The sequence below is a fragment of the Aythya ferina genome (genome assembly GCF_964211825.1).
Source record: "Aythya ferina genome assembly, chromosome: 1".
Taxonomy (NCBI): domain Eukaryota; kingdom Metazoa; phylum Chordata; class Aves; order Anseriformes; family Anatidae; genus Aythya; species Aythya ferina.
Genome location: NC_140296.1, coordinates 4251871 through 4267037, shown reverse-complemented (window position 1 = coordinate 4267037; position 15167 = coordinate 4251871). Strand labels below are relative to the sequence as shown.

The window sequence follows — 15167 nt, the reverse complement described above, 5'->3', positions numbered from 1 at the left end:
CTGTGCTTATGTGACTCGTTTCTCAAAAAGTCCAAGGCTGAATATCAGTCTGCCTGGGACATCAAGAGTCTGCTCTCAGCTCTGTTGCTTTCTTCTTGTGCCACCCTAAGCAAGTTACTCTGCCTGCCCATGCCTCATCCCTTCCTCTATAAAAGGAAGAAAAGGATGCTTGTTTGCTACTTACCAGCATTGGGTCTTAGTTAACGATTTGCTTTGTGGAGCCCAAAGGAAGGAAAATAAAATCCAGCATGCTACTCAGCATTCTGTGGCTGTGCCCATTCTACAAAGGACAGCAGCATTAAAAAATAGGGGGGAAAATGCCCAAAGCAGTGGAATGAGAACACCTACTTTGAAAAAGACAAAAAAGCAGACCCTGCTGAGTAAGATGATGACATTTTAGCATAAGCAGTTTTGCAGAAGAAAACCTTTCTTCACCCAGAGCAAAGGTGTACGAAATCAACCCACCAGAATTCATGCTCACGTTTTCATGAAGACGAGATATTTCACTCTTCCAGCTTTCTCATCACCCTGTTGCCATAACTATATAGGAAACACATAAAGCTATCTCTACCACTTAAACACTCACATTTTGACAGAAAATTGGATGATATGACATGCTGCCTTCTTGAACAGGCGCTGTCTATCACCTTGCTGCTAATCTCTGTGATTAGTGACCTGCAATGTAAGTCAGCTATCAAAGACCACCTGTCCCTTCTGCTGTAAGCGCCTCCTAGCATATCGCTTTGTGGTGTCACACTCTCTTGTCTGGATTTTGATTGATGGAAGTTTGTCTTTTGAGTGGTGACTCAGAAAATAAATCATTCCCCTTGCCATTCATTGAGTGCAATTCTGCAGCACAAAGCCGGTGTGGTTAATCAAAGCTCCAAAGAGCAACAAAAAGCAACAGAACCGAGAATGAGGAGGATAGATATAAAGGATAAAACATAATAAAAAGGATTATTTAGGAGCCAACCAGAGCAAAAGCAAAATAAAAACAGCTGCAAATAAGCAGTGCGCTTACTGCACCAGAACTAGAAAGCTCAGGTTTTTGTTCTGCTTCTCAACACATATGCACAGATGTGAGAAGAGCCTCACACCTCTGCAAAATATAACTCTGTCGAGGAGTCTGATTTTACAGGCTTTAGTATGTGACTAACCGTTGCTGGGGTCAGTGGAACTTTCTGAGTTGAGTAAGTAAAGCCTGAAGGATGCTTCCGTTGTGAACACTATTTCCAAATCAGCTTGCAGTCCAGCTGGTATTGTACACTCAGAAGGCTGTCAAAAATAAGAATGGTTATTGCCATTAATTGTCCTGGAGGAAAAGAAGGGGGGGGGGGGGGGAAGATATGCAAAGAGCAAGATGATGAAAAAATTAAACTGAGACAGAAGCATTGCATCATAGGACAAGAAAGTCCTTTCCAAATAGAAACAGTTTAGAGCAGAAGGGTTTTGTGCTTTTATGGAAGGACCAGGATTGAAGGAATGGAAAGGACAGTACTAGAAGCTGTTTTTTGTTTTGTTTTGTTTTGTTGTGTTTTTTTGTTTTTTTTTTGGGGGGGGGGGGGTTGGTCCAGCAAGTTTATGAAAGACTTTAGAATTATGAGGAGCAATTGTGAGCTAGAAACTGAAAGAAACGGGTGGTTGAGTATGTAACTGAGATGAGTGTGATTCTTTCTATGCACTGTGTGCCAGAGAAATCACAAAAAAATGTGAAGTGTTGATGGCATGGATGAAATCTTAGCAGAAGCAAAATCAAGACACGAGGAGTAGCAGATAAAAAATAATAATCTATCAGAGAAGCACTGTGAGGCAGATTCCCTGCCGACACAACTGCATTGAAGACAAGGTATCTTAACCATCTGGGAATTTGGCCATAAAAAGGAGATGACGAGAATTGGATGTCCATGGAGAGGTGCTGGAAACTTACTTAAGTCAGTGAAATGCAACAGAGAGAAAGAGAGAAAGAGAGAAAGAAAGAGAGAAAGAAAGAGAGAACGAGAGAAAGAGAGAGAGAAAGAGAGAAAGAGAGAAAGAGAGAAAGAGAGAAAGAGAGAAAGAGAGAGAGAAAGAAAGAGAAAGAAAGGAAGAGAGAGAGAGAGAGAGAGAGAGAGAGAAAGAAAGAAAGAAAGAAAGAAAGAAAGAAAGAAAGAAAGAAAGAAAGAAAGAAAGAAAGAAAGAAAGAAAGAAAGAAAGAAAGAAAGAAAGAAAGAAAGAAAAAAGACCTAACGTGTTTTGGTGGTGACCTTTCCAGTCTTCTTACAAACAGCAAGAGGGAGAGAAAGAAAGGGCTGAGGAGAGTTAAATTTATAAAGACATGAATGAATTGGGAATTGAAGCACTGTTATAGAGGAATGTGTATGTGAATGGTGCAAATTTACAGGGCTATTTTTGATGAACTGTAGGAGGAATTTCAGTTTTTCAGCACCTTTCTTTACGAAAAGAAAAACCTTCATCTGGTGGGAATTCAGTCAATTTCCTGATGTTTTTTTGGCCATTTCCTAAGTTGCAAGGTTACTAATGGTAATTACAGACCCTGTTTGTACCTTGTGGCTCTAACTGTGCAGAAAGGTTTTCTTGGCACGTGTGCTTCTCCTGCTAGTGGGTTTATAAATGACTGGCCCTTCATAAGAATTACTGCAATACTCATGAGCAGATAGAAGCCCCCTTTCCTCATTTCTTTTTTGTAGAATTCAGTAACAGCTTTTCTTGCTCAAATTTTGCTATCTCCAGCCCTCATGACAATAAACCACAATGTCAGTGTTCGTTATAACAGCTCTTACTACAGCGTCCTTGTGAAGGAGCCTGTTTTAAAGTGTTTTATTGAAAGGTATAACAAACCTGGTCCTTTTGAGGATTTCACACAAACAGAGGTAGTATAAAGGAGCTAAACCTATTCAATAACAATTGAAAAGAAAAAAAAAAAAAAGTCACATTTTTCCAAACAAAAAAAAGCTTTGTTTTTTAAGGGAGGAAGATAGTGTAATGAAGAGCAGTAAGATGTTCTATTCTATTTACATTTTTTAATTAAGTACCAATACACTTAATTCAATACAGCAAAATGGCTACTTTTATTTGGTAGACCTCTTAAACACTATTACTATATTAAGCAAGTCCTTAGAAGACTGTTTCTTCTTCATTCAGTCTGAAGTCTTTCCATCTCGCAAGCCCTTATTCAGCAAAATGCTTAATGTGCATAAATTTTGGGCAGTGAGGAATCCCATTTGCACTCACTGTATTGAATGTACACAGTTCATGAATGAAAATAGGTCAGTGAATTTGGTGGGTTTAAACACATGTTTAAAATCAAAGCGGTACTCAGAAGCTCTGCGGATGACTTGAGTAAAGCTCATTTATGGCATACACTCCCAATCCTCCATTCGTGTTCAATAGGTTCTCTGTGCTTTGCTGACAAATAGGATGTGTGAACTTGGTCTGCTGCCATCACTGGAATAGGCTGGTAGAGAATTCAGTGGATTTTTGTTTTTGAAGTAGTGTCTTAATTTCTGAGAAGAGTGCAACAGAAACTACACAAGTTGTCAGAATTTGGTTCTGTCATTGCAAAGTTCCTTTTGGAGGTTAAAGGGACAAAACCCAGTGAGCAGTCTTGGGAAAGTCAGTGTTGCAGAAACAAGAGCAGGACTGTCTTTTTCTCTGCCCAGCTGCAAGTGTATATCTCATGGCCATCCCACAGCCTTTTCTTCATGGGATTCTTGAGTGGCTGGTGGTGTCAGGCAGCTGCGGGTCCCTGTGGTGCCAGCCCTGCTCCAGCAGGGCCACCCCAAGCAGGGGGCCCAGCCCCACGTCCAGGCGGCTGCTGGAGATCCCCAAGGAGGAGCCCCCAGCCCCTCTCTGGGCAGCCTGTGCCAGGGCTCCGGCACCCGCCCAGCCCAGCAGTGCTTCCTGAGGGGCAGAGGGCACCTCCTGGGCTCCAGGCTGGGCCCGGGGCCTCTGGGCCTGGCCCTGGGCACCCCTGAGCAGAGCCTGGCTCTGGCCTCTCGGCACCTCCCGGCAGTGCTGATGGCCATGGCTGGCAGCCCCTGGAGCCTCCTCTGCTCCAGGCCCAGCAGCCCCAGCTCTTGCAGCCTCTCCTCATGGTGCTCCAGGCCCTTCGGCACCTCGGGGACCCTGCGCTGGGCTCTCCCCAGGGTGCCCAGCTCTAGCTGGTGCTGGGGGACCCAGCGCTGGGCACAGCACCCCAGGGGCGGCCTCAGCAGCGCTGAGAAGAAAGGCAGAGACTCCCTCCTGCAGTCCCTCATCAGCTTAGAATACTTAGAGAATACACTTAATTATGACTGCACCAGACAGCTCAGTGAGTGAGAAATTTGTAATAAAATGCTGCCTTCAAGCCCCTGCATTACTATTATGAATTGTAGGGTATTGTGGATTGTTAGGGTCTTCCATTCCTCACAGGCTTTTGGAGCACCACAAATGCTGTGTTACACCACATGCCTCTAAACCAACCTGTAAAACTCCCAACACATCTCACCTTTACAGCTGTGTTGTAGCTCTGTTGTGCTGCAGCACAAATCCCAGGTATAGCATCCAAAACAAGTCTGGGCTCTAAGAAGTGAAGAGGATCAAGATTTCATCAGCACGTTCAGGATTTAGCTTTTCAAGACAGAAACACCAGTGGAATGTGATTAATTCTTTGCCAGTGTATTTCCATACTTACTTGGTATGAAAAAGACTGAGGACTGATAGGTATTTTCAATTCCTTTTCCTCTCTGTTTTTAAGTGCTATAGTAAACAACCATATTCTGGTGTGGCATTCCAAGACACAGCTCCTGTTGTTTTGCCGTCAGGAGGGCTCAGCTCCCAAGAAATCCAGCCTGTAATTGCAGATTTGCAATAAATAAATAAATAAAATAATAATGCTTGGTTTGTGGGTTTTCTCAGTATTTTCCCTGTAAACCAGTTTAGGTATTCAAGAATTCAAGAATGTATTTTACCGTCTCACTGCAAATCACTGAGCTTTTTTTATTCAGTGTTTCTGTTCTGTTGCATTTAATAAACTTAAAGTGGAAAGACAATTTATTAATTATTTTGACAAACGTACTTTTAATACTTATATATATGTACATATGATATATATATTTTATATCAATTTTCTCTGTGTGCAGACGTGCTTTCATTCCGGTGTGTATACCACTGGTTTTCCACAGACAAATATACCAGGCCATGCTGTTACATGAAGGAGAGCATGTAACATTTGTTTGCACTTTCTCAACTCTGCTAAGTTCTAATATGTTTCTAGCTGGGTAAAAAGGAGCTATCTGAATACAAAGATATTTTCATCTTATTTGCATCCGTATTATCCCTTCATTTTTCTTTCCCCTCTCTCTCTCTTCCTACTTGCTTTCTTACACAGTCTCTCATTCTTTTTATATTCCTAAAAAACTCATGTTTGTACTTGTGATATACCAAAACACTTTTAAAAGCATAGGACAGCATTTTCCAAAGTCTTCCACATGCCCAAATAGAGACATTTCAGCATGGCCTGATTTCCCACAAATTAGGTGACTGTTGTACATAAGACGTGCCTCCAGGAGGTGTCTTAGTCACTTCCTGTGGAAATAAGACACAGAAAATCACAATCAGTTTGAAATCCACAAGTTCAAGCCCAGTTTGGACAGATGCAGGTTGCTGCGTGCATGTATCCCGTTAGCCATTGTAATTAGTAAAGTTCTGAGTCACGCATAATTGAGACTTTCTTCCCATCAGTAATTGCTCTAGGAGGGTTTTCCTGCAGTCCATTAAGTAACCTCTCTTTTGTTCAGTGCAAGAATGTATAAAAAAGGCAAATTAGCCTTCTGGTGCCCAAAGGCACAAGCCTAGGTACTATTTCTTTCATTCTCTCTTTCAGATTATTCCATTCTGACCACTACACGGACGTCATTATTTTAATGTTGGATACTCAGACGAGAGTGCCATGGATGTAAAAGAAAGGAAACCGTATCGATCTCTGACTCGGCGCCGCGATACCGAGCGCCGCTACACCAGTTCCTCAGCAGAGAGTGAGGACAGCAAGGTTCCCCAGAAGTCCTACAGCTCCAGCGAGACCCTGAAGGCTTATGATCAAGACTCCAGGTTGACCTACAGCAATCGGGTCAAAGACATGGTGCACCAGGAGGCTGATGAATTCTGCAGAGCAGGTGAGCACATCTCAGCAGGAGCTTCTGTAAGCAGTGAGAGTTAAACAACTCGGTGCTGAGAGCTTGGGGTGGATAGGGAGCTGCTTTTGAAGGACTCTGAGGCTGAAAACAAGATATAGTGAAAGAGACTGGCAAGGAACATCGTCATCATTTTGTACAGTTGTGGGATGTATGCAAACTGATGACTTTAAGTGGGATACCACTAGCCTGTGTTCATTAGCATCAACTAAAAGACATTCTCTAATTACGAGTGTTGGGAGTACAGAGAGGTATTACTTTTATCCCACGTTCTAAAAGAAAGTTGAAGTCTGTCTTGTATGTGTTGTGTGCATCTGCAACAGCCCATTGATGCTTCCCAGTGTGAAACCAGGCACAGTGGGCACATGCTGCGCAATCCATCTCCATATATACTGGTGTTGCATGAAAAGTCCTGGAAGTTTCTTAGCAACCTGCTCTAGGTGTTCCTGCTTGAGCAGGGCCCTTGGACCAGATGACCTCCAGAGGTCCCTTCCTCAATTGGTCTATAATTCTGAAGCCTCTGACTGCTCAGGTGTCCTTTTTTCTTTGTCATGTGCCTGCTCTGTCATGAAGTCAACAAAGATCCCAAGGCAGAAGATAATCAAGGAAGAATACTACTGTCACACTGTCCATCAGGGCTACAGTAAAACCTAAGAAGCCTGGAGGAACTATAGATGGCCTGAAACATCCTTGACGTTGTACATGGCCTGCAGGCTATGGGTTTGAGACAGGGACAAGCTGTAGTATTAAAAGGGTGGCAAAGAGACACTTTTAGGACTCCATTTAGTAAATATGGGTCAACGTGGGCTCCGGAGTCCTAACTGACATTCCAGATATTTTCCTTTTTATTGCTAGCCTGAAGTCAGGTGCAGTTACATTTTTGATGCTGTTGTTGCCTAAGTGAGGTAGATTTCTGTCTGTTGCTATAATCTCATAGTCTCATTTTCATTTTTCTGTAGAGACACGAGTAACTTAGTTCAGAAACCAAGCAGGGTTTCACATAAATTATTTTTAGAAGTCCATCGAGAAGAGCATAAAATGGCAGAGCAAGTCGAATGGAATAGGCAGCATTTCAGACAATGGACATAAAAGAGCTGACTCTGACTGTTCTGAGCGCACCCACTGCTGTTTAGAGAAGCTGATTCTCCAAAGGGAATGCATACAACTGCACCAGTTTAACTTGGGGACTGCTTAATTTCACTCTTCAAACACCATGCAGTTGTGGTTTTGGTGCAAAACTCATCTTTAAGGCATTCCCAAGGAAAATGACTTGCAGAAGTCTCTTAGGGCACATAGTCTTGGTATTTGTATTTCAGGAAAGTTGCAGCAGGCAATAATTAACAAAAGGGGCAGTAGGTGTTGTAAGTAATAGTTTGCAGTCATAAAAAGAGTTTCCCTCTTAGCAACTCTGAAGTACTTCATCCTCTCTAAGGAATCTAAGAAGTTATAAAGAAAAGGAAACCTTCTAGGTCATTGAGTTTGCTCACTTCATACAATATATTTGCCATGCAGGGTAGATGTGAATTAGTATAGGTCAGCGGTTTTCAACCTGAGGGTCTATGAGGCCACACAGGTCTATGGACTTCTCCTAAGAAGTCCACAAAAGAGAAATAAGAAAAGCCAGTCTATTGACAGGGAGTATAAATTTGCTATACAGACACTCATAATTCCCTAGGAAAAAAAAAAAAAAAAATGTAGGATACTGAAAAATGCTAAAAACTATTGGTATAAGTGGCTGAAATTGATTGAGAGGTTAAGGTTAACCACATCAGGGGGCTGGTTCTACTTCTGATATATCACCCACAGGTTTTTCATTTTATAATTTTCTCCCAGTTTCTCCTGAGAGTCCCCAAACTGTTCTGAAGAATGATAACAATTACTCTGGACTTTCTGTGCCACATTTTCCACTGGCAGAAAGCCATAAATGGACCTCACTTTGTGGTGCTTCTTGGGCTAATGCCAACTGAAACCAAGCCTTATTAGCTTGCACGACATCAACAAAGCAAAGTGAATTTCTCTCCTGCATTGGTTTGGAAGACAGAGGAGGGAAACATTTCAAATTGACCAAATAAATTCAGTAAATAAACAAGTCAGCATTTAAATGGTTTTAGCTAGAGTGTGAGTGCCAGCAAACGTGCAAGTCAGCACAAGAAAAAATAGACCAGATCTGAATTAAAAAGTCTCAGATATTTATTATCTTCCTTTTATTGACTTGAGTTCTTCCAGCTTAAAAGGCAACAGTGAGCATAGAATATGAAAATCGATGCATCTCCTGCTGTTTATTGCAAATAAATTTGATTTTCAGTTAATTGTAGCAGTCATTTTTCATAATTTATGAGCTGCTGTTACTGGAGAGTATCAGTCACGCTGCATGTTGATGTGTTGGGTGATGTGGAGTGTGGCTTGTTGCAGGGGAAGGTGGAAGTCACCACTGGTGACTCAAATGTGCAAGCAAAAACAAAACATGCTGTACTCCAGTTCTCCACATAGGAAGATTTGAAAACTATCCCAGCTTTGCCCAAAAGTCAAAACTGGAAGAGTAAGGTCTCTAGGGATTTACTAGTTCTTTGCTTTTGTAATTTAGGTCAAGTTCATTTGTTACTTCATGCTGTGGAGTGGTAGAGGATGCTCCCTCAGACTTGTTTTGCAGCCAAGTTAAATGGATTAATCTGCCACAAGCTTGCACTATGCTCCCCAAGCAAGGCTACAGGGTTCAACGGATGTGTGAGCCCCAAGCATCTTCATCTGTCCACTCTGTCTGAAAGCTTTAATCTGTTTTGGTCAATTAAGAACGTGTGAAGTTCATGAATGCTTTATACAGTTTTAAGTGTTATCAGCTGTAGATCCATAATCAGCTGAACCGTGGTTGTTTCCTCCTGACGTCAAGCAGTTCCTTTACCAAACTTTATGTTGAAATGTTGTCCAGTCCCGTTATTCACTTTGCAATCAAACATCTCCTTCTCTCCATTCCCTATGAGATGCAAAGTCACTGGAATGAAAAAAGCACGGTAAAAGAGCAGCTGATCATTCTGTGCACGTGTGCTATAATGTGAACCCTTCCCCGCACAGCAGGGCACGAGGACAAGCCAGAGTGTTTCCACAAGCATGAAACCAGACTCTGGAAAAGTAGAAATCTGACTGTTTCTATTGGATTCATGTTTTCCACCATGTGATATTTTACATCAACAAATAAAAACGCGAGGAGAACCACATGCTCGTGTGGTTTTGAGCACGGAGAGAAGCATAACTCAGTTTTGGATACAACCTTGAGGCTGAGGCCCAGACCTGCGGAATGAATTTCAATGATGAATAGATAAGAACTTTGCTGTTCTAAGTGAGGCTGGGGACTGAACTGTCCTGGAGATCAGATCCAGCTTGTAGAAACACATCTGAGCTACAAACACATCTCTAAAACTGAGTCCGGGGCTTGCACATGAACTTGGCGGTTTGGGCTCAACAACTCTTCTGATTGCAGGGGATTTATTTATTGAAATAGCACGAGGAAGCCAACTAGACTGATTGTGATCAGCGGTGTTGGTATCTGGCCACAGTACAGGGCCTGATGCCTCCTACCGGTTAATAGATAAAGTTCCTTAATCCGTCTGACCGAGGCATACTGTAACAGGAGCGGGGCACATTGTGCCACGTTAAATGCATGGTACAGATAAAGGCACTCACAGGTGGCCAAAATCCTTTAAAGACATTCAGGACTGCAAAATAAAAGAGTGCATTAATAAATAAATATGTATTAAAATAGAGCCACTAATTGCTCTCCCCAGCTCTCTCATGCAACTTTCTGAACAAAGCGTGCTAATATTTGAAGACTCCTTCACATCGATTTGGTCTGATTTTGAAGCTCAGCAGGTAACGAGACATGAACTCAGGAGTCATTTTTCAGGTTATATTTTTAGTCAGCTGAACAATGGCATCTATTTGCAGCCAAATAACCTCCACTGTGGCTGTGTCAGAATGAATGGCTAAACCGAGTCAAGTTGAGAGTGGTCAGCCAGGGGAAAGTGAGATCACCCAAGGAAATTTAAATCTCCAATATTTAATTTCATTGATTTCAAGGAGCAGAACTCACTCCAATTTCCTACTGTAGTACAGTTGCAAGGTATATATGTATACATATATATTTTTAATCATTTCCCATTTTGCTTTTTCTGTTTCTCCCAGAGTATTCCATCCCTCTTTACTTTCAAAAGTGATGATTTTATTGAGCAAGCCCTGAGTTTTAGTCAGAGACTAGGTTCCAGAGGCAGGAATCCAGCTGTTTTTTGGTCTTGGTATAGCCACTTGGTGTCCCATTAACCAACACCATGAAACAGGGCAACCTTTCCTATGATGATGGAGGGTCTGATTTGAAGACAGAAGATGAATGGTTCTGCCATTTGACATCTGCTAGATGAAACTTTCCCCTATTAAAGAATAACCAGGCTGCTGTGTTTTCTCCCAGGAGCCAACTTCTCCTTGCGAGAGCTGGGTCTTGAAGACGTGACGCCCACACATGGGACTTTGTACCGGACTGATATCGGGCTGCCTCACTGCGGCTACTCCATCAGCACCGGCTCGGATGCCGACACGGAGGCAGACGTGGTTATGTCACCCGAGCACCCTGTGAGGCTTTGGGGACGCAACACCAAGTCCGGGCGCAGCTCCTGCTTATCGAGCCGGGCCAACTCCAACCTCACCCTCACCGACACAGAGCACGAGAATACCGAAACCGGTAAGTGCCATGGCAGCCTCGAGCTCGAGCAGCAATGCCACTTCTTGCCACTCCACCTTAATCTTCCCTAGTTGTATTTTTTTTTTTATCAGACTCAGTGAAAACACTCTTCTAATAGCCCCGTGTCGTGGCCTTTTGTACTGTCCTACAGAGTGTTTGTTAATAAACTGCTGGAGAAGCTCCTACTTATTTATCACAGCGACAGAGATCATTAAGCGGCTGTAATACTTTCCCTGCTTTTTGTAGCGACCTTTCAGACAAAAAGCATTTAAATCTCCCCTCCCCTGGCTGATGCTGCTCTTATCTTTGCTACAGATTTTCGGGGCAGATAATTTCCTTCTTTTCCTCGCTGGTTCCTTGACAGGAGCCGTTTCATTTATGTAAATCAGCTGACTGCTCTCTGAAGGAAAACGGTGGTGAAATATTTTTAGAAGCCTTTTTCTTCGTGAGAAATAAAAGCTGAAGGTCACGAATTTTTTTATCTTGGTAACTTTGCATCCCCAGCTGCAGGGACTCCTGCATGCCTTTTGTAAGTCCTGCGAACCTTTTGGTCAGCAGTTCTGCCAAGCAGTGTAGGAAGGAGAGAGGATTTTGATTCAATTGCAGCTTGACCCAGGGGTTCACACAGCCATATATGCCTTTGCACCTTTAATTTAATTATGGCACAGCCTGCTTCTTAATATAGCTGCTGCGTACAAGTCATCGGGTGCTTGAGCTCAGCTCTGAAAGCTGATGTGAAATGACTGCATTGCTTGTTCTCGGTATGCTTTTTGCCACAGTATTATAGTGACAAATGATGATAACTTTTCCTTTGGAAGCCATGACACAGTGAGACATACACCACCCACATGATTTTATGTTTAACTCCAACAGAATTACAGTGGAATCTTATTAAGTTTCTGTTCAGTGATAATGATATATTAGGCAAAGTTCAAAGATAAACGACCTTCTATTTAACGGATGTACAGAAGAATTTTCTTCAAAATATATCTTTATGATACATTTTTTAAAGTTTCTTGGTGTAGTATCTTACAGGGTTTCACTCAATAGGACAGGCAGATTATGCAGTGCCAGAGTTTAGCGTTTTACTTCCTAGCCTTGTGTTTTCTTCAAAAGACAGAGGGATATTTGCATGCTCCCCAAAGCAAACACCTTGCACTTGCGTCCTGTTCCCTTGTTTCCATGTCCCTCTCCTGCAGTTTTATATAGTGGTGTATGAGCAGCTGTGAACCTATCCCATACATTTTTCTTTCCATGCCTCCTAAGAAGCAAACCACAGAATTTTAGCCTTTTTTTTTCCTTAAGAGAGAAGAATTACATTAGCTACTGGAATCTTTTTCACCGGTTTCCGTAATGCTATCTCTACATGTGCAAATGCAACTTTGTACCTACAGATCACTTACAAATGAAATTATATTAGCAACAACACATTAGCAACAGCACATGCCTTGAAAGGCTTTAGTGAAACTAATAACAGAGGAAGGAGTGCTAATGTCAGGACTGAGACAACCTCCAATTCCTCTTCCCTTAAATTCGATGACACACTAACCATTTGTTGAACTACCATAGCAATTAGAAAAGGGAAGACAGCAAGGTGGAGAGCATATCTGCAGGATTTTAAGTGCTGTCCAAACATAGAAGTTTATTTGGCATTTGCAGTATAAGGTATTGAGTATTTTGAATGAGAAAGTCTATATCATAGTCAAAAATATAAAATCTGTGTAGTATAAAAATAATCTAGAGAGGGATGGTGTGCAGAATCTAATTGTGTTGTTTGTATTGACAAAAAATCGGGGTGGTGGAACACATAAAATGCAAGGGAAAATATTGCAACCCAAATCATGCTGTTAGAGAGCTTGAGCTCGTACTTGAAACAGACTTCCCTGGGAAGAAGGGAGGAGATAAGAGACATCAACCAGATTCAGGTGAGAAAAAATTGCCCAGAGCTGTGGAGAGACACCTAATTTCAGTGTAGGGACTGCAGATGAATTGGGGTATAAATGTATCTAAAAACAAGCTACAGAAGAAGAGGAAAACACGTACTAAGGACAAAATCTTAAGCCTTCAATGTATACAGATAAAATGCGGACATCTTTATTTTATAATTTCTTGGCACAGGTAAAGGTGTGACAAACATTTGCAAACAAAGCCCTCACAACCTGAAACCTGCTGCTGGAGAATGTGAAGCCTGGGATACATGCAGAAATTCTGTCTAACAAATTGAAAGGTAGCTCTGTCACTTTGCACAGAAGCAGTGTTACTGTGGGCCCTCCGCAGCTAGCTATCACATGGGCTATTTTGAGAAATCCCAGATTTATAGGAGAAATGTTTTCAAGAAGACATGAAATTTTGCTAATGGCAGCATAAAGTAACATAATGCTATGACTCAGTTTACAGGATACCTTTATTAGTCAATATTAATTGTTGACAGTATTGATAGAAGTTATAGCCTTTAGCTGAAGTCAATATAGAGCTTTATGAACCTGCCATCAATAGAAGATTTTATGGGGCCCATTAAACCAACTTTTCCAATGAAGGTTAACGTCAGCGATTTTTATGTTGTTCATTATTTATCCAAAACGAATAATCAGAATTTGCTTCTGATGTTTCTAAATCCAAAGCTGTCGAAATGCAATTCTACCAAGACATTCGCCCTGTTCTTAGAAAAAGAGAGGTCTGGCTCCCTCAAAAAGCAGGTTTGCTTTTATTTGAGGAGTGGTGATGCCTTGAAGGAACAGATATGCTGCTCAGTAAATGCGGCCACAATCCCCCTCTCTGTCTTTAAGGAAACCGATGAAGTGGTCTGGTTCCATGGCATATTACAGTCCATAAATCACTTGCACAGGCAGCTGGCATGAAAAGCCATGCAATGTTTTATCTAAACTGTTCCCAGGCTTTCCAGGAGGTTGAATACTTTTACTGGGTTAGGAGTTTGTTTTTACTGAACTTAGCTTGAGTTACAACCCTGGCATTGCACTGAGCTCAGATCCTGCACACCCAAAGAGCCCCAGTGGCTTCTCCTTGGTTGGCCAGTGTTTTCTGCTCATCCTGGCTGGTCACTTGGCAGAAAAAGGGGACAGAGGGGACAGCTTAGATCACCACAAAATCACCACACCTCATCCTGAGTAATGCAAACACTCTGTGCTGCTAATGTAGCAGCCACTTAATGAAGCTTAAAGGGTTATTTTGCAGCATGATCACCTAGGCTAAGCTGAAATTGTGAACTCATATCAGCAGTTCAGGTCCATGCACAGAGAAGTGTTTGAGTACTGAATATCTAAGCAAAGAATTTAGGAGAACTTTTTTCCTGTGCTATTTCACACGGTTTCTCAGCAAGACTAATTCAAACAAAAGAAGCTCCTGAGGTGGTCATTTGGATCTGAGCCTGGCATCAACTTAACTGGTGTCACCTTAGGCAACCCTGAACATGCTTTGTTCTGATTTGCTCTGCTTCTTTACTATAGATAAGAGAAAAATGGAGGAGAAGGCAGCAATAGTTTTCCAGAAAATGACTTATTTTGCAGCAATTCAGTCAAAAGCAAAATATTTCTAGTCATAAAGACATCCTCTTAGAAATACAGAACCACAGAATAATTTATGTTGGAAGCTGTGCTTACAGCAGGGCTAACTTTAAGGTTAGATCAGGTTGCTCAGCACCTCATCCAGTTACATTTTGGGTATCTCCCAGGTTGGACAGTCCACAACCCCTATGTCCCAGCTCTGGTGTTGACCATTCTCAATGAGAACAACTCTTCTCCTTGGAGGTAGTCAGAGTTTCTACTGTCCACTCTCTCTTGTTCTCTCACCATGCATTTCCAAGGACAGTCAGCCTTTATCTTCTATATATCCCCACACCTAAAATAGTTAAAAGACAGCTACTACTCCTCCCTTTAGTCATCTCTTCTCCAAGCTGAACAAAAACACCTTGATCATCCTCTCATAAAAGGTTTGTAAGTAGTAGGCACTGGCAGAGGTAGTCAGTGAAGTCAGGGGAACTCCAATTCTAAAAGTTTTGAGGAGTAAACCAGACACATAGCTGCTGGTAACCCCCCAGATTGGATGCTGCCTCAGTCAGAGTGGTTGCACCTGTTGGCCCCTTGAGCATCCCTTTGTCCTGTTTGTAGCATTGCCAAGTTTTCTTTGGTTTCAGGGGGCATGCAGGACTGTTCTGTCTGGGATTTGAGAACCTTGTGGTTTTGTACTGTCTAGGACACTCTTACCAGATGTAGAGTTGGACAGCGTTTGTTGGTAAGCACCCATGAAACTGGCTC

At 42.1% G+C, this 15167-nt stretch overlaps 1 protein-coding gene across 8 annotated transcripts in view; it reads left to right on the top strand.

Moving 5' to 3' along the window:
* The window catches only part of TENM4 (teneurin transmembrane protein 4), a 1677033-nt gene that overhangs the window by 1335183 nt on the left and 326683 nt on the right, over positions 1-15167 (top strand). For all 8 annotated transcript variants that reach the window (XM_084535211.1, XM_084535210.1, XM_084535214.1 and 5 more), the window contains 2 exons: positions 5864-6152; positions 10627-10896. In XM_084535211.1, coding sequence (XP_084391337.1) covers positions 5930-6152; positions 10627-10896 — 493 coding nt within the window. In that variant the 5' untranslated portion in view covers positions 5864-5929. The remainder of the gene's footprint in view (positions 1-5863; positions 6153-10626; positions 10897-15167) is intronic.